Here is a 25,363-nt window from a genome sequence, read left to right on the forward strand (position 1 = left end):
TGCCCAGTGAATTTTTTCCTTTTTTTAGAGATGGGGTCTTGCTATGTTGCCCAGGCTGGTCTCAACCTCCTGGGCTCAAGTGATTCTGCCACCTTGGCCTCCCGAAGTGCTGAGATTAAAAGTGTGAGCCACAGACCGGGCACAGTGACTCATGCCTGTAATTCCAGCACTTTGGGAGGCCGAGGCAGGTGGATCACGAGGTCAGGAGTTCGAGACCAGCCTGACCATCATAGTGAAACCCCGTCTCTACTAAAAATACAAAAAATTAGCTGGGCATGATAGCGGATGCCTATAATCTCAGCCACTTGGAAGGCTGAGGCAGGAGAATTGCTTGAACCTGGGAGGCAGAAGTTGCAGTGAGTCGAGGTTGTGCCACTGCACTCCAACCTGGGAGACAGTGTGAGACTCTGCCTCAAAAAAAAAAAAAAAAAAAAGTGTGAGCCACCACACCCAGCTCTTTTTTTTTTTTTTTTAATACCTTTATTTTTCATAAGGATTAGAAAAAGCCCCAACTATAAGGTCAAACCAGTTATTTCATGGATATAGTTCCTTGGGATAGTAGTGAAATAAAGTTTCCTTTTAAGTAAATTTGAAGTTCAAAGTGGGCTAACAAAAAGATAACAAAAAGATATATATATCTTTATATATATATATAAATATATATATCTAAATATATATAAATAAATATATATATATATATATATTTTTTTTTTTTTTGAGATGGAGTCTCACTCTGTCGTCCAGGCTGGAGTGCAGTGGCTGGATCTCAGCTCACTGCAAGCTTCACCTCCCAGGTTTACGCCATTCTCCTGCCTCAGCCTCCCAAGTAGCTGGGACTACAGGCACCCGCCACCACGCCTGGCTAGTTTTTTGTATTTTTTTTAGTAGAGATGGGGTTTCACCGTGTTAGCCAGGATGGTCTCGATCTCCTGACCTCATGATCCGCCCGTCTCAGCCTCCCAAAGTGCTGGAATTACAAGCTTGAGCCGCCGCGCCCAGCCACAAAAATATATATTGCATTAGTACAGTACAAAAGGTTTCCTGATATGATGGCCATTTGTGAAACAACCCCTGACTAAGTGAGACTGGGGACACTGGGGCCATCTTCCCAAGGGCCCAGTCCCTGCCCTTGAAGTACTTGTGGCAACCCACAGTGGCCAGAAGTGTGGCTGAAGGAGAGTGGCCTGAATAATGCCTCCAGGAGAAGGCTGGGGGTTCCCTGGGCACTGGAGAAATAGTTCCAACCAAAGTCAGAGGGTTGCCTCCAGTAACCCCTGACCTTCCTCCTCCTCCACTCACCCTCAACACCAGCCAGAGGTCTGCAGCCCATTGGGTACAAGTGAGAAGGAGGGGACCTTCTGAGGCCAAGAGCCTTCCCTTTGCCCAGGCCTTGTAGATTCTGCCATGGCATTGCTGCTGGAATCCAGCTCCACAGTTCAGGCCTAGTCCTGCCTGAGCCAGAAGGACCCCTCCCCTTTATGCCAGAGAGCCAGGCTCCTCTGCCCTCCTAGGGCTCAGGACAACATTGGGACAGGTCTCCAATTATCATCTCCCAGCTGCTTCCTTCCTGGAGCCAAAAGAGCTCCTCATCCCCTCTCTTACCCCCTCTTTATGCCAGCACCTCCTTCCCTACCTCCTGGGGGTTCTCAGTGTGTCTAGAGTGGAGCAAACAGTGTACCAGTCTGAGATGGGTGGTGACTGTGGAGTGGGAGGGTCCCCAGGTCACCCAGTTTTCCCAGGCAGATTATGGCAGGGAGGGGTCCCAGCTCCCAGCTGCTGGAGCAGGCAGAGGGTAGGGCATGGAGCTCACAGCTGCACTTTATGACTGCAGTCCCACAAATCTAACAGTTGGCAGTGGGGAGGGGCTGCTGAGCAGCCTACACAGACAGGGGAGCAGGGACTACCCCTCACTGCCTCCTCCAGGCCGCCGCTCAGCCCTCAGGTGCTCTGGCATTGGGGCCATTGGGGTGAGGTGGGCAGGAGCTAGATACTAAGGGGTGGCAGAAAGAGGGGAGGGGGTAGAAGAGATGCTCTGCTCTCTCTGAGGGGCGGTGGCAAGGAGGAGCTTTGATGTGAAAAGCTTTAGAATCTGTTTAAGAACCTTTGAGATCCTTGGCTTTTATATAACAAAAAAAGTAAACTGAGGCTCAGGGAGAAGGGAGTGCCTGGGTAGCCTAGCTGTCCTGGCTTCCTACTTTGTATTGATTTAACTTCTTTCTGCAGGGCCCCAGCTGAGCTGGGAGGATGAACCTGGGCTTCTGGTTGAGGGTGGGGGAACATCCTGTCCTTAGGAGAGGGAAGTCAGTGACCAGCCTTCTGGGGGGCTCTGAAGACTCAGGAATGATTTTAACTCTTTCAGCAGGCTAGGCACTTGAAATCAGAACGTTGGGAGAGAAAAACCCAGGCCAGAGACACCCTGGGTGTCTTAGCAACTTTTCTGAGATCCCAGGCTATCCATTTATTTATTTTTGAGACAGGGTCTCACTCTGTTGCCCAGGCTGGAGTGCAGTGGCGAGATTATGGCTAAGTGCAGCCTCGACCTCCTGGCTTCAAGCTATCCTCCAGTCTCAGTCTCTTGAGTAGCTGGGACTACAGGCACGTGCCACCATGCCCAACTTATTTTGGGGGTCTGTTTTGTTTTGTAGAGATGGGGTTTTGCCATGTTGCCCAGGCTGGTCTCCACCTCCTGAGCTCAAGCCATCCACCCACCTCAGCCTCCCAAAGTGCTGGGATTACAGGCATGAGCCACCACACCCAGCCTCATTAATTTAGGTATTTATTCAGTCTACAAATCTCTTCCCTTTCAGAGCCTAAGAACCTAATTTGTAAAATGGGGATGTTAATGTCTAAACTCTGCCTTTGGGCACAGAGTGAGAGGCTGGCAAGACAATGGTGGAGAAAACCGGTTGTTTTCTTTTCTTTTTTTTTTTTTTTTTTTTTTTTTTGAGACGGAGTTTCATTCTATGGCCCACTGGAGTGCAATGGTGTGATCTTGGCTCACTGCAACCTCTGCCACCTGGGTTCAAGCCATTCTCCTGCCTCAGCCTTCTGAGTAGCTGGGATTACAGGCGCCCACCACCATGCCCAGCGAATTTTTGTATTTTTAGTAGAGACGGGGTTTCACCATGTTGGCCAGGCTGGTCTCCGACGCCTGACCTCAGGTGATCCACCCACCTCTGCCTCCCAAAGTGCAGGGATTACAGGCGTGAGCCACCGCGCGGGGCGAAAGTAGGTTGTTTTCAATGAAAGACATTCCTGAGCAGCAATGGGCTTGTTGGGCCGTAGCAGCCTGACCTCCCTGTTACCCCTACGCCTGTTCCAGCCACCAGCAAGTCCTGGGAGTGGCCCTGATTTTCCTTGAACCTGAGCAGCCCAGGGAAAAGACACAGGGATCGATTCCAATCTAGCAAGCAGATCCAGGCACCGGCCAGCCCTGCACAGATCAATGCATCCTGTTCCAGGCAGGAAGGGCGTGAGACCCGGGCAGGGGTCTTAAGCAGGGCTGGGTTCTCCTGGGAGAGGGATGGGGGATTGCGATAGAGAGAGACGGAGACAGGGAACTCTGGGGGAAGGGAAGCAAGGCTAGGGTACCCTGGGGGAGGGGCGTCGAGCTGAAGGTTCCCCGCAACCCAGGGATGGGGTTGGGGAAGCCAGAGACATAAGGGAGGGGCTCAGGGCTTCTCTTTTCTCCAAGGAACCTCAGTGTGCAAGGCTGACTAAATTTTTTGAGTCTGAGATTCAAGCCACAAGGAAGATGCCGAGAACTGGCGAAATCCAGAATCTGAATGAGGGGAAGGGCAGGGTGAGGAAGGCGGGTTCTGCCACCCCGGGCTCAGCCTGCCCAGCCTGGGAAACGTGGAAGGTGAAAGTGGCCTGAGGCTGGGGTGGCCGGGAAGTGGCGGGCGCCCCCCAGTGGCCGGCTGGGAGGACAGCACAGGTGCTTGGGAAGAGTGAGGTTGTCATTTGTTCGAACAATCCAAATTCCACGTTTATTTATGAGCCTCATTTATTTTTATCCTCCACCACATTCTTTATATGAGATCACTGTAACTCATTAGGAGAATTAAGATCCCAACATCTTAGTGACACCATGTCATAAGCCACCAAGCCGGTCCCCAACTGGCATCTTTACCCCAGATGTAACCCTCTACTCTGTCCTCTGGCCACCCCTGGGCAACATGCACACATGACGTCATCTGCAGAGGAGGAGAACAGGGAGAGGAGAGGAGAGGGAGGGAGAAGGAAGGAGAGAGGCAAAGGGACAAAGTAGAGGAAGAGCGAAGCCAGCCACCAGCTCAGGAAAGGGAGAAGAGGATTCTCTGGGGCCCCTGACATGAGTCCTCCCCAGGCCCAAGATCAAGATCTGGAAATCAGGTCCCTGTAACCCTCTCTGTGGAGATCAGGAGGCTGGACAAAACCCCTCACTTGGGGACCTGAGAGGCTGTCACATGTGTGCCCCTGACCCACTGTCTGGGCAGGGGTAGGAGCTGGGGTATAGCCCTGGTGGGAAGGGAGGGCAGGAAGTGCTCAGGGTGAAGACACCAGCTCACAAGCCCACAGGACATGGGGCTACGCAGGGCAGCAGGAGAGAAGTGTGAAGACAGCTGGAAGGGTGGAGGACCTGCCTTAGGCCACACCCATGCACACACACAAACACATGAGGCAGCATGAGGCTCCCCCAGTCCCTCCTCTGCAGCCAATGCTACAGGAGCCCAAGTCACCCAGGAGGAGCCCCGAGGCACTGCCACCTTCGATTGTGCCTGACAACTCCATCCTGCTGGTGCCTGCTGCAGTCGGGAAGCACACTGTGTGCTTGGAGGTTTGAGGCCAGAGGACAAAGGTCAACCAGGACCAGATATGTCTCAAGCTTGACAGAGGCTCTGGGAACCTGGATCAGGGGAGGGGATCCTTTGCTTCCCCGGCTAGTGAAGGAATCGGCCTCCCCGTCCCTGGGTTTCCCTGGCTCTGCCTTCCTCATGTGCCCATACCCCTCAGCCTCTGCTGGCTGGCTGGCTGTGGGTCCTTGGAGCAGAAGCCCATCTGTGTCTGTTTTCTAAAACCATCTTTTCCGCCCCATACCACAGCAACCAAAGTCATTTTCCGGGCAATTGCCTTTCTGTAAACATTCCTGTGTAATATCCCCCCAAATTGCTAATACCCAGCGCCCTGTTGAGTCTCCCTGTCACTCCAACTACAGCCTCGGAGATGGGGGCGTGTGATGGGGGAAGGGCGATAGGGGGAAAGAGGCAGCTGGACTGAGGATTGGAGACAGGGGGCTCCTGCCTAGCTCCTGGCACGGGGGAGGGGGGGTGGCCAGAAACTCTGCACCTCCCCACAGTGATCTCCACTCCCTGCCAGCCCAGCACCACCCCCTGAATGTCAGGCTCCACTTCAGGAAGAGTCTGCCTGGACTAGGAGGGAAGACAAAGAGGAAGGGGGAAGGGAGCCCACTGGACAGAAGGCCTGAGACAGGGCCTGGGAGAAGGAGCTGACTTGAAGGCATGGAGGAGATGGCTAGAAAATAAAGACTCCTGGTGACTGGGGCAGGGCACTAGGGACACGGGGCAAGGCCAGGCAAGTTGTCTCCAAGGAACACCAGCTCCCCTCCCCACCAAGGGTGACAAGGAGGACAGAGAAGAGGGTCAAGGCCAGGGGGGATTGAGGCCATCCTCCCAGCGTGGGCCCTGCTCACTTCCTGAGCACTGTAGTGGACAGGGGCAGGGGAAGATGGACAAGGCAAGAGGTGTCAGGTGGTTCTTGGCAGGTGACACACCTGTTGCCCCCCCCCCACCTCCCAGCCCTGATCTATAAAGCCACCATGGAGAAGGGTCTGGAGCAGGCTGATTTTTCTCACCATACAGCAAGGGAAACTGAGGCTCAGGGAGGTTGAGTGACCTAACCTGAGTTACCACATGGACTCCCTTCCCCAGGGGTGGGGGTAAGAAGGGGGACTAGGACTGTGGCCTATGACCCTGTGGTTCTTCCATCCCCCTGCCCGGGGAATCCCACCACCCGCTTCCCAAGCTCCACAGAAGCTGGGCATCCAGGTGGGATGGGGGATGATGGAGCCCTGGAGGACTTTGGGGACCTGAGAGGCTGTCACATGTGTGCCCCTGACCCACTGTCTGGGCAGGGGTAGGAGCTGGGGTATAGCTCTGGTGGGAAGGGAGGGCAGGAAGCGCTCAGGGTGAAGACACCAGCTCACAAGCCCACAGGACATGGGGCTACGAAGGGAGGCTGGGGAGGGTGTGAGGTATTGCCAGTCACAGCTTTGTGCAGGCAGAAAAACACAAACCAATTTGTGCAGATTTGAAACCTACTGAAGGTTACTTAGTTGGTAAATGAGTTGGAATCTAATGAAAGGACCTCTTCCAGGCTGGGGGAAGACACTGACACCTGCCTAGGAAGAGCGGTGAGGCTGGGGGCCTGGGCCCTGGCTGCTACTGGTGGAGCTGCTGGGGCTTTCCATGGGAAGAGCAGATTTGAGGGGGTCAAGCTCCCTGTGGGTGGGCGCCCGGGGAGTGGGGGGGCATCAGATCGTTCCCCGGCCCAGCTCTTCCATCCCAGGCTGATGGCGTCCACTTGCACAGAACGGGGCACTCCCACAGCAGGACCCTCTCCTCCCTTAGACTGGGGCCTCCTGACAGCAGAGGGGCCATTCCACCCAGAAGGGCAGAATTGGGTGGGGTCAGGAGGCCCACCAACCACATCAGGAGTGGGATGGGGTTCTGGGGACTCTTAAGGATCCCAGGCTTGGCCTCGGTGCCACCTCCACCAACTGCACTGGCTCTGCGTGACTGTGGAGTCCTTGCTTCCTTCTGCTTGTAGTTGTCCCTTCCCCAGGGCCCCAGGCCACACAGCACAGCAGCTCTCAGACCCTGGCAGTGAGGTGGGGCCTCCCCTCAGCTCTCATCTCTCAGGAAGCGGTGGCCCCCTCCTTACCCGTCACTGTGATGGGGAAACCACAGTGCTCTCTCTCCAGCCAGATGCCTTTCCCAGGCAGGAAACCAAGGCCCAGAGAATAAGCCTGACCCAATCTGTAGGAGCTGAAGGCAGAGCCCAAAGTGGAACCCAGGGGTCCTGGCCCTCAGGGACAAGGATTTTTCCATTCCACGATGCCACTTTCCAGAAAGCAGCTGCCTGGGGAGCCCCTCCCTAGGCCACGGGCCCCAGGAGGACAGACTAACAACCTCCTTAGGAAGGATCAGCAGCAAGACAGAAACACCGCAGCAGGCTGGCCGCCAGGGAGATAAGCTGGGGCCCACGGCCCAGTGATGCCCCCAGCCCAGGGGGATGCTCTCCACACAGAAATCAGGGTCCCCGCAGGGCATCCCAGCTGCACATTCAGAGAGGACTCCCCGTCCTTGCAAAATGTGCAAGTCAGCCCCTTGCCCAGAATTCCAGAGATACAATCCCCCTTCTTCCCCCCGTCCCTCCTCTCTCACAGACAGCAGGCAAAGCTGTGACATTACCAAAAACCACTGCATCCACTGACTAGTTATGTGCCCTTGAGTAGGTCAGGGGACGCTCAGAGCCTCAGTCCTCTCATTTGCTTTTTTTTTTTTTTTTTTTTTTTTTTAAAAAAAAAAAAAAAAGAAGAAGAAGAAGAAGAAGAAACAGAAGCTAATAACAGGCAACAGGCATGCAGACTGCAGACCTGGGTGAGCTGGCCAAGTTCTTTCCTGATCACCCCCGAGCCCGATTTCCTTCCACTCACTGTCGCAGTTCTATCAGACCCAGGACTGTGGGGCTGTGATTTTTGACTTCTAATGAAAATCTGGGCCGGGCGCGGTGGCTCAAGCCTGTAATCCCAGCACTTTGGGAGGCCGACGGTGGATTCATGAGGTCAGAAGATCGGCGACCATCCGGCTAAGATGGTGAAACCCCGCCTCTACTGCAAAAAATGCACAAAAACTAGCCGGGCGCTGTGGCGGGCTCCTGTAGTCCCAGCTACTCGGGAGGCTGAGGCAGAATGGCGTAAACCCGGAGGCGGAGCTTGCAGTGAGCAGAGATCCCGCCACTGCACTCCAGCCTGGGCGACAGAGCCGGTGACTCCGCCTCAAAAAAAAAAAAAAAAAAGAAAATCTGCTAATTGGCTTCCCCGAGAAGGAAGGGGACAGAGATATGGAGGACAGCATGTCACCCCCAGTCTGAAGCTGGAGCTGGAAAGGCTGGGAACAGCCCTGGCATGTGCCCACGCGGCACTATGTTAACCAGCTAACTCCTGTGTGGCAACTCCGCTGCTCACGCTCCCAGGGAAGGTGTCCTGTCAGCTCCACATCTCCTTGGAGAAACAGCCAAGGGGAACACAGGCCAAGCGGGAGGGGAGGAGGGAACACTGGAGGGTGGAAAGGGAGGGGGGCCGGTACCTGTCCTCAGCTCTGCCATCATTCTGAGGAGCCTGCCAGAGCGCCTTCTCCCCAAGGGGCACTCCAGCCTGAGTGCTATGCCCCTCTGTGTGTGAAAGGGATCTTTCCCCCACCCTGCAGCTACCTCTGGCTGAAAGCATGCCCAGGGGGAAGCATCTTGTTTCCAGGGGAAGAGACTCCAATCTGTTGGAAGTGAGTGGTAGAAGCCCCACCCACCACCCTGCCTCCCCATAGGGAAGCATTTTCAACACCAAGTACTCATCAACGGGCTCATCAGTATTGGGCAGGAGACTCAGCCTTGCCCAGATGTTCTTGATATACTTCTCAGAGACACCACCTTTCATGGGGAGAGGCTCTCCCTAGGAGGCTTTGTCCCAGCCCCATGACCCTAGCACTCAGACAGCTCCCTCGGCCGCTAGAAACAGCAGGGTTCCTCCAGGTTCCCAGCACACCCTCAGTCAGACACATCGCCCAGGCACACACATCTGCTCACTCATGCTTCTATGTCAAACCTGTGCACCTCGCCTGGCTGCCCAGTACTTGCTCACTGACATGGGTCCAGCCACAGCCTACCTCACCTGCACGCTCCACCTGACCTCAGGTGATCCACCTGCCTCGGCCTCCCAAAGTGCTGGGCGTACAGGCGTGAGCCACTGCGCCCAGCCATGATAACCACTCCTGAACACCCACACATATTCATGACACTCTACATGCAGGGGTCTACATACCTGGGCCCACCAGGGTGCCCCACTCTGCCACCTTAGATGCCACGTGGACAGGGTGCCATGCCAGTCCACGCAGCTCATGCAGGGCATCTGGGGCCCGCTAAAGTGCCAGGTAGATGCATCTCCAGCTTGGGGTGAAAGACAGCGGGGACTTGCCCATCCTGAGTCCCTCATGGAGGCGACATCTTCAGCTCCTTTTCCTCTTTGCTAGGTTCGGGGCTCCCTTGCTGAGGTGTTTACACAATGTCTTAAAATAGAGGAGTCGGCCCAGTAACCTCAAGGCCACCCCACTCTGACCAATGCTTAGCCAACGGGATGATGGTCATGAGTGAGACCCTCCTCTGGGAGCTGGGTGCCTCCAGCCCTCATCCCACCTCTATAGGTGCTCAACGCCTCCACCAGGGCGAGGGGGGCCAGAGGGCCTTTGCCCAGCTTCCAGCTCTGCTGATGGGGAAGGACAGAACTGCTGGGACCCAAGTCTTAGCTCTCACCTCATGGGTTAATTTATCTGCCACCCTGCAAGCTAGCTAAGAACAAACAGCCGAATCTGCAGTCCATGATTCTCTCTCCCTAGGGACACCCCGTTAGTATCCCGAGAGACTCTGGAGGATGGGGCGAAGGCAGCCTGGTTCAGTTTGGAGAAGGTAGGAGACTTGGCAAGTCTCCTGCTTGGCCTCTGGATCCAGGCAGTCTTTGGAAGCCAGGGCCTGGTCAGATACCAGGGGCATCTTGTGGAAGTTCTCTTTGTTGTCTAACCTGAGCCCTCCCATCAGAGCAGCATCTGGGAAGGTGGAGCACAGGCTTCAAAGCAGGGGAAAAATAAACTGTCTCCCCTTCTGCGAAAGACACAAATACTCCCATCCTCCCTTCTCCAATCCACACATCCATCTTGAGTGACGAGGTTTAAACACAGCATCGCGCTTGCTGGAACCCCTGGGAAATATGGACCAGCCATGAAATGATAACCACTCTTTTTCTTGAGACAGTCCCGCTCTGTTGCCCAGGCTGGAGTGCAGTGGTGCAATCTCGGCTCACTGCAAACCCCTCCTCCCAGGTTCAAGCAATTCTCCTGCCTCAGCTTCCTGAGTCGCTGGGACTACAGGCCCGTGCCACCACACCCAGCTAATTTTTGTATTCTTAGAGACAAGGTTTCACTATGTTGGCCAGGCTGGTCTCAAACTCCTGACCTCAGGTTATCTGCCCACCTTGGCCTCCCTAAGTGCTGGGATTACAGGCGTGAGCCACCGTACCCAGCCATTATAACAACCCTTGAACACCCACACATATTCATGATGATCTGAAAGGGCTCGTGCAGCCATCATCCTCTTCATTCTCACAGTCACCTTGTGAGGTTGCAAACTGCTTATTTTACAGGTGAAGAAACTGAGGCTCAGGAAGGAGTGACTTGTCCAAGGTCAGAGTTAAGTGGAAGAGGCTGGTCTCAACTGCGGGAGTGCTTAGCCCAGGTCCTTCTTCTTTCCCCTACTCCCTGTTGCCCCTGAGGAAGATACTGATTCTGCCACCAGGTCATCTGTGAGTACTCATCTAAGCCATGCAGCCAGAGTCCCACAAGTCCCCTCTGTCTGTCCTACACCCTAAGAAGAGAACACTGAAACAATCCTCCTTCCCAGCTAATCTTGGGCGCCATCTACCCAGTCCTTTTAGGGAGAGTCTATTCCCCAGGGCTGGAGGAGAGGGAGGAAGCAGAGCCACCCCCAGATCACAGAAACCCAGGCTGGAAGTGGGGGTCCCACAGTCCTGAAAGACCTTCTGGGGGACCCACCTTTCCACAGACCTCCTCGCAGCCTTCTTGTACCTGCGCTGGATATGAAGCCCTCCCAGCCCCTACCACAGGCTGTGCAGAGACAGAACTGCAAATCAGGAGCTCCAGCCAGTCAGGTCTTGGATACTTCCAGGAATGGAGAACTCATTACATCCAAAGCACCAATCATCTTGTGGGGTTTCTCCTTCCTTAAAATGAGCCACAGTCTGTGCCCATGGCCCTCAGGGGAACCTGGGGGAAGGTCATGACCTCTCCCTTTGGAGCAGAGTGGAGGCTCCTGAACCAGAACCTTCTGTCATGAGCCCTCAGGTCTTTCCTGTGTGGCCCAGCCCCGCTGGCCATCTGTACTGCCCTTTGTTGGGTAAGCCCTGTGTCACCACCTCTCTTGGCTGGTGGCCTTCAGAACTGCTCTAATGGTCCAGATGAGGTCTGAGCAGCACAGGTGACTCCTGTCTGCTTCTGTTACTAAAGTGTCTTCGCAAGCGCCCCTCCTGCCCACACAGCACGTGTGCCAGGAAAAACAAATGCTCAGGGCCTAAGAGCCCTGTTCCAGGGCCAGAACATACCTTCCTCGCCCCCTGCCCCTAACTCTCAGGCCTCCCGCAGCCTTAGACCTCAGGGGCCAGCCTGACTTCTGCCTCCTGGGAGGGGTGACGTTCCTGGCCCAGTCGGCTGAAACTGCTCCTTCCAGTCACTTCCATTCACCTTCTGGTGCCTGGCCTTGCTAATGTCACTCAAGGGGTCTGGTCTGAATCTCAGCATCTCCCAGCAACTATGTTCCTCAGAGCCCCAGCTCTAGACACCAAAGGGTGTGCCCGGGAGTCTGAGTGGGCAGCCTGCTCTGCCTGGAGTTCTCGGGCTAGTGGCCTGAGGCCCAGGATGCCCCTGTCTGGCAGCCAGTCACTCTGAGAACTGGAAAACCACAAGCCCACATGATAATATCTGAGGCATATTAACCACACAGTGCTTCCTCCTTGCTAACCTACTTCTTCCTCCCTGCTCTGCTGCCAGAGGGCCCCAGGCTTGGAAGGAAAGGCTCCCTCACCCTCAGCTGCTTCCCTGCAAGTGCCCCATGTCTGCATCCCATGCTCGCACAGTGGCTAATTCTGGTGTCTCATCAGACAGTAATTATGGGGGAATCAGCAGTGCCGTCATCTCTGCAGCTCAGCACCTGTCACCACGCCACCATCCCCAGGCTGCTGGGATGGGACCGGAAGCTGAGGGAGGAGGGGTGTGCTGGGGTGAGGGGCATCTGCACCTTTCCTGCTTCTGCAGTCCTCACTTCCCCACCCTGCCTCCCCAAGGTGAGCAGTACACTTCAACCAGGTGGTCACCAGCCACACAAGTGCTCCCTGTTACCCGGGGCAGGTACTGAAAGCAGGTGCCATGTGTCCCATGTATGCATCCCCATGACCAAACAGAACAGGCAGAAGGACACAGCAAGTCAAGGCTCAAATCTCACCTTGGGCACTTGCCATACGTGTGACCTTGAACAAATCATTCCAGTCCTCCAGGCCTCAGTTTCCCCAATGGCAAAATGGAGAAAACAGCGCCTCCCTTGTGAAGACGGGAAGAAATAAGGTGTGTAATAGCACAGTGCCTGGCACATGTGTGGTCATGTAGTCATTCAACAAGCAATTCATACACAGTTACTTTAATGTGTTAGGCAATATGGGGATGCCAAGATGAATGAGATGATTTAGCAAGGATCACACTGTGGCTACACTGAAGCACAGGCTTTTTTTTTTTTGTCGGGAGGCAGGGATGGCTAATGGTATTTTGTTTTATTTCTTTGAATTTTAATACCTCTAAGGAGCACAGGAAGTGAGGTAAGGAAGGGCGGGCTGCAGAGGCAGGAAGGCACCCCTCTCCTCACCACAGTCCCCACCATTCCCTATCATCCTCATGCATCGCTTCCCTCATTTGCTGCCCCTGAAGGTACTGAGTTTGCTGCCCCCACAAGCAAAAGTAGGCTAATGGGCTTAGTTATGTCCAGAACTGATGACTGTTCAAGAAAGGTTACATTAGGAGCCACCAGAGGTTTGACAGTGCTCCGGGAGATCGGAGGGGCGAGCCCAGAGGCGGTTGTGGGGAAGGGCATTTCAGGGAGGAGCAGGAATGGGAGGTGATGAAGAGGAGCCGAGCCGCGGAGGCAAAGGACCACAGGGGAAGAGGCCAGACCCAAGGGAGCTGCTGGGGCCCCCACCTGGCTGCAGCACGGACTCCTCAGGAGGAACAGGGTGGGGGAGGAAGGTGATGAATCTTAGCGTGAATTCTCCACGGCGTTGGGCCAGAGGAGCCCTGCTGCCGGAGTGCAGAGGGAGGCAAAGGTGCACCAGGGAATGGGGTGAGACCCACACAAAGCTTCAGGTGAAGGCGGGGGGTGGGGTGCGGGGAGTGGAAGGGAGGGTGTAGGGCTGAGGCTACCCTGCTAGAGACTGGGACTCTCTCTCTGACCTCAGGCATGCTACTTAACCCCTCAGGTCTGTCTGTCTCTTCTCCCACAAAACAGTCAGCAGCAGTGAGCTCACAGGACAGTTGTGAGGATGAAATGAACTAACGCGTGTACAGTGCACAACCCAGCATCTGGCTCCGAGGAAGCACCCGATAAATACTGGCCATCGGTATTTTCATTATTACCAGTGATGATTTTTCTTCTCAAAACTCAGCAATGACTAAATGAGCCCCATCCCCTGAAAGCCCACAGAGGGAGCACAGGTCTCTTCTAACCAAAACCAGAGTCAACAGTGAGGGACTGACCCCGGTGTCCACTACCATGGTGGCCTCCTCCCGACTCCCACCCCCTACACCCTCAACAGGCATTTCAATAATCCTTCACAGCACTCTTTCAAAACCCATCCATGTCTTATTCCACTCTGGCTGATAAAGCCAGGACAGGGGCTGCTTCACCTTTTTGCAGAGGTAGAAAGTAAGTCTTGTAAGGTACTGAGCTCCCCATTACCGGGGGTATTCCAGAAAAGGGTGGATGAAAGAGACGAACATTCGGATCTCAGAGGCCCTTGCGCCGGCCCCCTCTGCCTGGTTCACTGCCCGAGCCCACCCTGCAGACTGAGCCTTGGCCCCTCTGCTGTTTGTGTGGAGAAGCGGGGTAACTCACGCGAGCAAGGAGGGAAGAAAGGGCTCCAATTTCAAGTCTCTCCTCGTTCTCCTGGCTTCTCCCGGCAGCAGCCGAGGATGGGGGAGGGAGGGGAGCAGTGTCGTTGCTCTTTTAGGAAAACGGTAATTTTAATTAAGAGGCAGACAAACGAGCGCTCTGCAGATTGTCTCAGAGCAAAGTTATTAAAAAGCCATCAAGGCGGCGGCAGCCACAGTGGCAAGGAGAGCTGCCTCCCCCAGCTGCCCACCTAGATTGTGGCTGAATAGCAGTTCAGAGAACTGGAGAAGGGCTGGAGAACATGGGACCTGAAAATAGCCCCTCTCCTAAGAAGGTAGGGCAGCACCCAGATACGACCCAGGTGCAGCCTGCCCAACCCTGGGCAGTAGGTGGGGATGCAAAGGGTACCTGCAATTAGGCAGCCCCTGCTGTGGGCCAAGTCTGGGCCCGTCACTTCTTTTTCTTTACTCTTCTCAACAATGCTGCCTGGGAGGTGTTCTTGTACCACTTTATAGGCACAAACACTGAGGCTCAGAGAGGGAAAGTGGCTCGTCCAGGTTCACACACCTAGGAAATGGCTGAAGTGGGGGTTTGAACCCAGGGCAGGCTGACTCTCAAGTCCAATGCTCCAGGCTGCTGGTCCTGGGCCCAGATTTGGGGGCAGGGATGGCTTCCCCCGCCTATACACCCTCCTCCAGCCGGGCTCTTTGATGTCCTCTGAAGCAGCCTCAGGAGCAGCCTAATAATGTTACCCTTAGTCATCAAGGTCACCAGGGACTTGGAGGCCAAGTAACTGCTTGCTTGGCAGGGTCACATTATGAGGGGGACATTCCACAGGGACATAAAGTTACAAAAGAGCTGCCAGCAGGGGGAGCAGGGGCAGATAGACAGAGGACAGGCCCCCACAGCCAAGAAATCTTCCAACTCTTCAACCTCTACTTGCTCAACACTTAAGCAAAGCATCCAGGAACCTATCTGCCTTGGTTGCTGTTAGACTCTGAGCCTAGTCCAGTGCCTGGCACAGGGAAAGTGTTCAATAAGTCTTCTCCCCCTCCACCCCCAAGACAGAGTCTTGCTCTGTTACCTAGGCTGGAGTGCAGTGGCACAATCTCAGCTCACAGCAACCTCTGCTTCCTGGATTCAAGCAATTCTCCTGCCTCAGCTTCCTGAGTAGCTGGGATTACAGGTGCCCGCCACCACACCAGGCTAATTTTTGTATTTTTAGTAGAGACAGGTTTCACCATGTTGGCCAGGCCGGTCTCGAACTCCTGACCTCGTGATCCGCCCGCCTCGGCCTCCCAAAGCGCTGGGATTACAGGCGTGAGCCACCACGCCTGGCCTTCAGTAAGTCTTTATTGAATAAATGGATGAATGGATGAACAAGCAAACAATTGAATAAATGAAATGAGATCACAAGTTTGCATGTGACTATAAGCTAAACAAAACAGTCCCATCTTCTCCCATCCCCCACCCTCTGGGCATCGCTGGAACATGGACATCCTCCCATAAGAGGTGCCCCTTGCTCCTGATCCCTCTCCGAAGACCACAAGCCCCCTCGGCAGAGGATTCCCGCCTCTTCTTTTCACCCCAGCCCCAGCTTACATGGTGGCTTTGCAGCCTGCACACACATGTACATGCACGCGTGCTTGTACACGCACACTCACTGACATGCACACACGTGCACATACAGACATGTTCTCTACCAGCCAAAGTGCCCTCCCCAGAGTCAGGTATCTGCTGCCCCCTCCCCTGGCAAAGGCTGGGCCCACCAGGGATAGCCCCCTCCCCATTTCTGGCCCTCCAGGCTGGGGAGGAGCATCTGACTACAGAGAGCTGGCGGGAGGGGGAATCATGGGGGGCCTCCCTCCTCCTGGCTTACTAACCTGGAGACTTTAAACAGAGGGAACAGAGTCCTGGAGGCTTCCCTCCCGCCGCACGCTGGAGCCCTGGGTGAGGGACAGGAAAGGAGGAAAGTCGTGAATGAATGCCCAGAAAGGCCCGGCTGCAGCAGAGGAGCTGGAGAGAGGAGGGGTCGGGGCAGGGGCTCCCAAAGTGGGCCGGGGCAGGGGCAGGGCCATGGGCCATGGGCCATGAGGTTGGGGGAGGTGAAGCAGGTACAGAGCAAGGCAGAGCCTTAGGAGCTCTCCCTTTGGGGCCCCCCAGGGCAGACAGGATAGAGATTGGGTGTCATAGGAAGAGCAGGGACTGAGGGGGTAGAGACACTGGTGCGAGACAGACAGGGGGACGAACAGCAGGACAACACAGAAAACATGGGGTCCCCAGAACTGGGTTCCCAGGACAGACAGCCAACAAGCCACGCCTGGTTCTCCTCCCAGAAACAGGGGGAGATGCTTTACTGGGGTGCTCAACCTAGACCCCAAATGATAGCCCGCCTGCCTCCCTCATGCAAGGTTATGCCATTCTGGAAGGTTGATGGCTTCAGGGTCAGAGAGGCTTGCCATAATTGTCCCGGTGACAACCCTCTCCCCAGCCTAAGAGACCCCCATCTGCTCCACTCCCCACTAACCCTGAGATAGCCCCGCTTCCCCTGCCTGCGTTAGAGACAGGCATTTCCCACCCAAAAGGCACTCATAGGTTCACACTGTGCCAGGAGCACAGACCTGCCTGAAGTCCTTCACTTAGCTACTGCCTCCACGCCCCCAACCCTCAACCTGCCACGGCAGGTCCCCTGCAGCTGTCCACCATGCCCCACCCTGCAGGGAAGTTCTTTCTAAACCTACTCCACCTCCCTCATGCTGCAGTACTGATTAGCCTTTTACCCTGGGGCATGCAGCAGTAAGACCTTTCTTGCCTGGAGACACTGTGGCCCACACCCACTCAGGCACAGCCCTCCCTTGGCTGGCTCAGACCCATCCATACCCACAACACGTCTGGCTACAAGTATTCTCAGAGCCCCCTGCCAATCTCATGGTTCCAATTTTCCCACCGATTACCTAAAACGTCGACATCCCAGGGAGAAACAGCTGTTGGGACACGGACTGGGAGAAAATATTAAGAATGCTCACTAATGTGTCTAGCCCCAGAGGGCTTCCTGGATGAGGCAGTGGGAGGCACAGAAGTGAAGGCTCAGGAGCTCCAGCTTCCTTCTTACCACCAGCCCTTAGTGGCAGCTCCAGGGGCCCAGCCCCAGACAGGCTGAGTTGAGGATCTGGGTCTTAGAAAAATCTAAAGAGGTTTCTTATGTATGCCCTTTCCTCAGTGGAGGGTGGACCCTATTCAATTATTCAGTCAGACACAGGAAGAGGAGGAAGATAAAGATGTGACTATTTATTGAATGTCTACTATGTGCCAGGAACTCTGCCTAAATTACCTCATATAATCCTACTACCCACTCTGTGAGGAAGCCACTGTTATGCCCTCGATCTACAGAGACGGAAACTGAGCTTCAGAGAGTGAAGCAACTTGCCCCAAACCACACAGCGAATGACTGTCAGGGTTGCAATTGCAGCCCAGAGCTGTCTGACTGCAGACCCTGAGCTCCTGACCCAGGAGCTAAACTGTCTCCTATCCACCCTCCCCAGTCGTTGGCTGTCTTCCTTTTGGTGGCCTCTGGGAAGTTCTGCCTAAAGTCTAACCTCTTTCTATTGGATGCTCCAGCAGAAATTATCTCCTATGGGCAGCAAGGTAGAAGAGAAGATTTCTCTTCTGTCTCTGTCCCGTCCTAAGAGTGGGAGGCAGACTGTTCTAACCCAAGGCTGCCAGTGGACCAGGATTGGGGTGAGCCATCAGGTTGAGGAGACAGGCGGGTCCGGGATTTCCTGAGCTTCATCTTTAGGTGACATCTGCCTCTCTAAGAGCCCCTTCCTGCCCCTCCCACTTCCAGGAGAGAAGCAGCTCCAGGAAGCCCCGCACAAGCCCCTTCTCGTTTTACCAACCAGAAGTTCTCATAGTGCCCAGGTAGAAGAGAGCCCAGTTGTTCTGGGGTGGACAAAGTGAGAGTCTGCGGCAGTCCCCACAGCCCTCGCCTTTCCACAGAGCCCTAACTTTCCATGGATAAGGGGGCTGGGGACAAGAATGGGGAACTCATCAGGCCAGCCTAGTCACTGGGTGGGGTGGAATAGGCAGGGGACAGCCCAAGAGAGAAGACAGCAAGGCCCATCCCAAGGGCTTCAAGGAGCCATGGAAGGCCTTCCCAACAAGCTGGAGTCGTTCATTCTTCCCATAAGAAGCAGAGGCTGGTGCCTGGAGTGATGTCTGCTCCGTATGCAATTATCATGCATCCTAGGGGTGAGGGGAGACTGCAGAACACGTGCCCTGGCGATCTCCCCAGCTCTGCACAAACAGAAACAGCTAGGCTCTTTCTGCGGGGTCTCTGGGTCTGGGGTCTCTCTATAAGCTGAGTCTGGGGGCCCCTCTGTAGGTCCCTGGGTCTGGGGTCTCCAGCATGCTCTGCCAGCTGGAATGGAAAAGAAGCCAGTGCCCTGAAATGCGTGTATTTGCAGAGGTGAGAAAACCCAACTCCCTTCCAGTCTTGGTTTACTCCATACCAGGACATGCAGGCAACCGAGGCAGGTGGCCGAGGCTACCGGGAGCCAGGATAAGGCTGTGGGGGAGCTGAGCCACCAGCTTGAAGTGCCTTGTGGAAGAAAACCCGAACTGGATTATTGTCCCCGAATGGAATGGAGTGTGGCACAGCCAGTTCTGCTGGGGTGGGAGGAAAACAGTGAGTTTAGAATTCAGAGGACAGCTGAATCCTCTAGCCACTCCCTTCTCCATCCCCTGGGCTGGGAGGGCAGATGTAGGCAAGGTGTGCCTTCGGAACAGGAGGGGGGCTGTCTGTAAGGCATGAGTGTGTGTGTGTGTGTGTGTGTGTGTGTGTACATGTGTATGTATTCCAATATTCTCTTGGGCCAAATCTCCATTTTTTTTTCTTAGCTGAAGCTGGGAAACAGTCTTCCCACCCTCCATGTGGCAAAGCAATATTATCCAAGGGAGAGGAGGTAGAGAGAGCCTGGGAGCACTAGAAGGGAGCTTGAAGGTCCTCTAGTCCCACCCTCTTTTCTTATACCAAGGACACTGAAGACCAGAGAGGGCAACTAAATTGCCAAGGTCACACAGCAGTAGGGGAGACAGGCAAGTTGACTCCAGCCCAACGCTTGTTCTTTACAACTTACCTCTTTGCCCTAAGGAACAGAGGAGCAGCTTCTCTCTGTCTCCTCCTCTTCTCCCTCTCCTGCAGCACTGGATCCCTCTCCAGCAGGGCCCCCTGCACTCTGGCAACCACACCAGCCACACTCCTCAGGATGCCCAAAGGTCATGTGAAAGGTCATGCTGAGCAGTCCCCTGCCCCTAGGTCCAACACTAGTCTACGGGTGCTCACAGACCACTGTCATTGAGGTGAAAGATGCAAAAATACCACCAGAGGCTCCCATCCTGGAGTGGCCACATGCTGGGAGGTTTATCTTCCTATCTAACCTTGATTCCTCCTACTACAGCGTGGGCCTGCTTCCTCTCAAGCTGTCCTATGCAGAGATGGAGGCAGGGGGAGAAAAGCAGGTTTCCAGCCTCCACACCCTTCTGTTTGCCCACCCCCAGCAGACAGGATGAGGGCAGGGTGTCCCTGGGTGGCTGGGCCCCAAGCCCAGTGCATGCGTGGGGCCCGAAGGGTGGGATGAGGGAGCAGCAGCCTGGGTATGGGGGAAACAGCTTTTCTAGGAATTGCCCCTCCAAGTCCTCATCCTCTGCAAAATCCTAACTAAGTCTCAGGCTTAGACTTCTCTAAGGATTATTATCTTCTCTGGGTTCAGAGATGTCTGTCACCTATCCCATCATAATTGATTGTTTATTATCCCAACAATAAACTGATTGTTTATTATATGTCCGGCACTGTGCGGGATGTTTTCATCTGTTGTTTCATTTAATCTTCACAAAAATTCCAGGATCAGAAACGAATCTGTCCCCTGGGATGGTCCTTCCTTAAGACTAAGTCTAACCTTGATCTCTCCTGCTGCATTTCCCCTGGCCCGGTCCTCCTTGGTGGCATTTTTGTTCCTGTCTTCAGAGACTCTTCTCATGACTCAGTGACCTACATGATCTTCTCCAGGCTATCAACCTTTACCCAGCCCTGCCCCAGGAGTGGGGAGATATGTAAGTAAAAGGAACCAAGGCATGCAAGGAGGCTCTGGGGGAGGTCCCCAAGAGGTCAGGTGGGGCTGCTGGAGGTAGGGGCAGGACTGGGGTGGCAGGTTCTCCTCCCTCATAATGTCCATGACGCCTGCAGGGGGTCTGGGCCCCACCTTCTGTGTGGTAGCTAAGAGGGCCCAGAGAGGCAATGAATGACCTAGTCCTTCTCAGTAACCATCTCTGAGGCTCAGGTTTCAGCACACACATCCCTAGAGCCCAGGCGAATGGGCAAAAGTAGGCAGGGGCACAAGGGCAGGACTTGCCATGGGTTGAGCCTGGGAGGTGAAGCCAGAGGAGGAGCTCTGACACCTGGCTAAGCTCCCGGCAGAGGGCTAGCAGGCCCTGGGAGGGTGCACAGCCTCAAGCCCCTCTGCCTGCTGCAGGGTCAGGCCTCCGTGGGGTTTTGCACCCCCTATTCTAGCCACAGGCAACTTTGGTGAATTCACCCACCACATGGCTTCTCTGTTTTGACCTTTTGCAGCAGGAATGCTGAGGGCAGGGGTCTCCTCCACTACAGTCATCCCCCCACCCTGCCCCCAGCATGGCTGGAACATAGGGGCCAGACTCACCTCCCCAGGGAATGTTCAGGCCCAGCTTTCACCCCTCTGGGAAATCGGAGCAGCAAAAGCATGGGCCAATGGGCAAGGGGAGTTGGAATGGTGGGTGGGACTCTGGGCCGGGTGTGGGCGGCACCCTCCCCCTTCAAGCAGGCACCATTAATATATGCAAAGCATATGCAAATCACCCAGAAGAGAGACACAACACCGCTGGAATGTCACAAGAGACCTTGGAGATCAGCCAGCCCACGCCCCCTCATTTCACAGGTGAGGAAAGAGGCCCGCGCTGGGAAGGGACTTGCTCAAGGTCACGCAGACATCTGGGCACTGAGGAAGGATAAGAATGAGCTCTCTCGACTTAGTGCAGTGCTTTTTCCACCAGGGTCTTGTCTTTCTGCTGGGGGGTTTACAACATGGCAAAGGGGCCCCAGGGAGTGGATGGGGCTCCAGGCAGGCCCATCAGAGACATGGGTGGGAGATGGAGCCGAGAGGCTTCCTGGATGCCTCCCTTACCGCCTCTGCACCTGGAGACGGTCTGGTGGGTGTGAGGGGCAGTGCAAGGGCAGCATAGCACCTGGGGGGCCAATGGGTGGAGGGGCGGGAGGCCGGAGGTAGGCAAGGAGAAATCCGAGGGGCAGGGGAGAAGAGCAGGGAACCTGGGGTGTTTGAGGCAGGGGAGGAAGAGCCCAATGTCAGGGCAAGGTGCCCGCTGTGGTGTGGGGAGGGGGATGGCGCCCTCAACACACACACACACACATCCCTAAGTGCTCAGCAGCCCTTCCTGGACTCTGACAATTATGGCACCTGACAGACCATAATAGTTAACCCAGGCCCATCCCTTCTGAGGCCACTTCCCCGCCCCCAACTTGGCTTCTCAACCTTCCAGACAGTCCTCGAAAGCAGGGCCAGAGCTGGGGAAAGGAAGGGGCGGCAGACAATGGGAGGGGCGGTCAGAGGGAGGAAGGGGGAGGCAGAAGAAGAGACAGGGAGACAGGGTTAGAGAGAGAGACAGCAGGAAGGGCAGCACAGGAGAAATTGAGGGGCAGGGAGCGGCAAGGGAGGAATGGGGAGACGGAATGGCACAGAGGAGAGATGGGGGAGGGGCGAAGACTGAGGGCATCCAGGGGAGCACTCTGGAGCCTAGGTATCGGGTAGAGGAACCCTGACCCCGAGGTTCTAGGCTGCTTGGCAGGAGTTAGGGACCATGCCCCTGCCCCTCTGCCCACCTCCCCAGAAACTCCCCTGGTTGCCAGGAACTCAGTCCTCCCTCCTTCACTGCCTCCCTCCCTTCCTCCCTCGGGGCAGGCACTGCTTCCCAGCCAAATCCGAAGCCTTCATCTCCGCTTCTCAGAGCTTGGAATGAAAGAAGGGGAAGCGAGTACAGCCCTCAAACCCGCTGACGGCCAGATTTTTATTATCTTTGCTCGAATGGGCCCTAGGAAGCCAATGAGGTATTCTTCAAAGAGCATCTGAGTGCCTCATTGAAGCCTGCACCTGCACCTGCACCAGCCCACCCACAGCAGGCAGCCAGGACTTGGGGGGCACAACCTGTCCCCCAACCCCCCACAAGTCCTAGAGTCCAGAGCCTCGGCTACCAGGAGCCTTACCCTCAGCAGCTTGTATCCAAGCAGGGGTCCCTAGGTCAGGAAACCAGGCTTAAAGCTAGACTTAAGTCTGCTGGGCCTCTGAGGCAGTCTCTGTCCCTCTCTGGGCCTCAAGGACATAAATGAAGGAAGAAAACAGATCTCCTTGCCAGGGCTTGGAGGAGATAAATGCTTGGGATTCCTCGAAAGAGCAGCTTTTATGGCACGCCCTGGATCCTTCCCCTGAACTCCCTGCCTGCCCAACACCCACAGGCCCCTTTGCAGGAGCGCCCCCCACCACATCTGCCTCTTCATGTGCCCGGGCCGCTACCCAGTGTGACAGACGCCATGAACTGTTCTTCCTTGAGCCCCAAACTCAGCTCCCTCCGTTCCAATCCTCAACACTGTCTCCCTTCTTTCCCCAAAACCTAACCTGGGGTGGGGGTGGGGGCTCAACAAACTGGGTACTTCAAACAGCCCAGCCCCCTCCCTCCCAAGCACTTCCAGGGCTGGGGTTTTGGCAGAGAATGCCAAGGTTGGCATGGGCAGACGGCAGCCATGCCACCCCCACCCTCTAGCTCTGACCACACTGTCGATGCCCACAGCCAAAGAAGGAATCAATGGTTCTAATTAAACCCTTTTTCCAGGGTGGGTCCCTGGCGAGAGAGGGAAGAGGGAGAGAGACAGGGAAGAGGGAGAGAGAGAGAAAGAGAGAGACACAGAGAGAGCGAGAGCGCATCAGAGAGGCCCTGCATCCCAGCGCCCAACCCAGTACTCTGCACATCTTTAAGATGCCAGGAACCCAGCAGGGATCAGGCCACGAAGACCCCAGACCCTCTGCATTAGGCAAGGAGGCAAGTAGAGGGGCGGGGGAAAGCCTAAGGTGGGGGTAGCTCTTTGAGAGGCTCATTCTAGCGACCCTTCCCCTAGTGGAGTATCCCCCTCCACTCAGCACTCCCCAAGGACCACAGTTGCCTTTTGCAGATAGAGCTCCAGGGCACAGAGAATGGGAGCCAGAAGGGGGATTTGTGCCTCCATCCCAGCCCTGAGGGTCATCACAGAGAACCAGCCATCGTGGAAAGGGCGGAAGGAGCAAGAATTGTTGTGGGGGGGACTGGACAAAGACCCTCTTGTCCCCAAGGCAGAATGGCAGGAAGCCAGGGCAAAGCCTTTGCACTTGCTGCCAATGGTGCCTGGGTGCCAGGCAGTCTGGGTGGGGATGGCAGGGTGGGGGGTAGTGGTGGTGGATCTTATTATTGGAATCCCTCCCCTTATGCCCAGAGCCCTCACCCCATCCCTTGCTTCTACCCCAGACTACTAGCTAAGTCTCTGTCCCCAGCAACTCTCAGCTTGCCTGGAGAACTCCTTCCTGTGTGAATGTTCCTTTCCGTGTCCCTGACACCTGTACGGAGTGGCCCATCACCAACCAGAACCAGCAAAACCCCTCAAATGCACCATAGCTGCTCCCCACATACAACCACACCAGAAACCATCACCATCATAGCTGCCACCAGTGGTGACAGCCTCACAATCTCCATCAAATGCATCATCAATTTTTTAAAGACCAACAAGAGGGAAAGGGACGGGAATAAGATAAACTGAGGCACGGAATTAGACAGCAAAGCAGTTGGCTCAAGGTCACGCAGACCAAGATACCAAGAGTCGGGAAGAAGGTATCCTGACGACCCCCAAAAAGTGCTCAAACCCCACCCAAAGGAACATTCAGGCCCACAAACCTGGAAGTCTGATCAGCTTCCCTCACTCCCAAGCCTCACCTGTTTCTCCCTTCCCCAAAACAGACAGCAGATCCTCCATCTCCTTTTGAAAGGCTGCTGCCAGAAACCCCCAACCCCAGCTCGGGGAGCCCACTTTCCTTAAAGTTGGGGTGCTGCAGGACCTCCTTGTCCCACAACATTTGAGGAGAGGGGCTGGGAAGATTCCCCTCCTTGCACACTTCCCCGCGCCTGCTCACCTGGCTCCCCTCGGCCCCCAGGGTCCCTCGGTCCAGCCTCCTCCCTGGGAGAGCGGGCTCTGCCCTCCGCCGTCCTCTCCCACCAGGCCAGGGCAAAGCGCCGGAGGCACTGCCAGGGCTGCATGGGGAGGCGTGGGGCTGGGGGGCGCGCACCAGCAGCCTCACACGCCCCGCCGGGCCCTGACAGCCGAGCTGCGGAGGCACCCGGCCTGTCCCCTCTGCTTCCACCAGCATCCTGCTGCCCCCACCGACAGGACTCGGAGCTGGCCCGGGAGCTTCTGACGTAGCAGGGGGGTGCGTGGGAGGGGAGGGTGGGCCACGGTGGTGCGTCCCCTTCCCAGCCCCACCCTCCACCCCTCAGCCGCCTGCAGTCCCTATCTTCTCACTCACCCTAGATGCCCTCCCCAGCTGGGGGCGCCCTCCCCTGCCCTCTGGCCTCTGCGGGGGGAGGGGTTAAGATTAAATAGCCCCTCCCTAAACCCCTCCCTCTCGTGGCCCTCCCTACTCGCTGATAGAGCGGGGAGCTGGTCCCCAGTTTCTGCAACTGCTGCTGAGGCTCAGAGGTCTCCAGGGCTAGGGCCTCGAGGTGCGGCGAGCTGGGGTGTGTGGAATACGGGCTTGTATCCTGGCAACGCGGCCAACCCCAGAACTCACTCATCCCCTTCCGTCCCTGGGGGCTGGCGCAGAGGGCCCACCACCACCATCCTAGCCCGTGCACCCCATTCTGGGAGCTGAGGGAGGGAGGCCTTTGATGCACCCCTCACTTCTCCATTCCCTTCCCCTCCCCCTGCATCCTCTTCTTCCCTCACCTCGGATGGACGCTCCCCTCCCCCTACCCTGCTCAACATCCATCCCCCTTCTTCTTCTCCTCCCCCTCCCCCCTCCATACAAGCCCCTTTACAGTTGAACCCCTCTGGCCCCCACCCCGGGGCGTCGTGAGGCCCTCCCCACCCTGCCCCCTTCTCCGGTCCCAGCACTCCTCTCGCCTGGGTCCTTCTCCCAAGCCCAGCGCACAGCGGTCCCCTGCCCCCCACACACCTGCACCCCAGCATCCCTCGCCCCGCCGGCCACCGCCTCCCCGGCCCGGCCGCCGCCCCCGCCCCCGGCCGAGGGGG

The 25,363-nt window shown here is 55.9% G+C and overlaps 1 protein-coding gene across 10 annotated transcripts in view; it reads right to left on the reverse strand.

The window, feature by feature from the left end:
- Positions 1-23,503, reverse strand: part of SRCIN1 (SRC kinase signaling inhibitor 1) — a 74,486-nt gene extending 50,983 nt beyond the window's left edge. For 6 of the 10 annotated variants that reach the window (XM_031657589.1, XM_031657588.1, XM_021929141.2 and 3 more), the window contains exon 1: positions 15,876-23,501. In XM_031657589.1, the coding sequence (XP_031513449.1) occupies positions 15,876-16,077 (202 nt within the window). In that variant the 5' untranslated portion in view covers positions 16,078-23,501. Of the gene's footprint in view, positions 1-15,875 lie in introns of all 10 variants that reach the window. The other 4 variants (XM_031657590.1, XM_021929143.2, XM_021929145.2 and 1 more) reach the window with 4 other exon arrangements.
- Between the last annotated feature and the right edge of the window lie 1,860 nt (positions 23,504-25,363).

Source organism: Papio anubis, chromosome 17 (assembly GCF_008728515.1).
Source record: "Papio anubis isolate 15944 chromosome 17, Panubis1.0, whole genome shotgun sequence".
NCBI classification, from domain to species: Eukaryota; Metazoa; Chordata; class Mammalia; order Primates; family Cercopithecidae; genus Papio; species Papio anubis.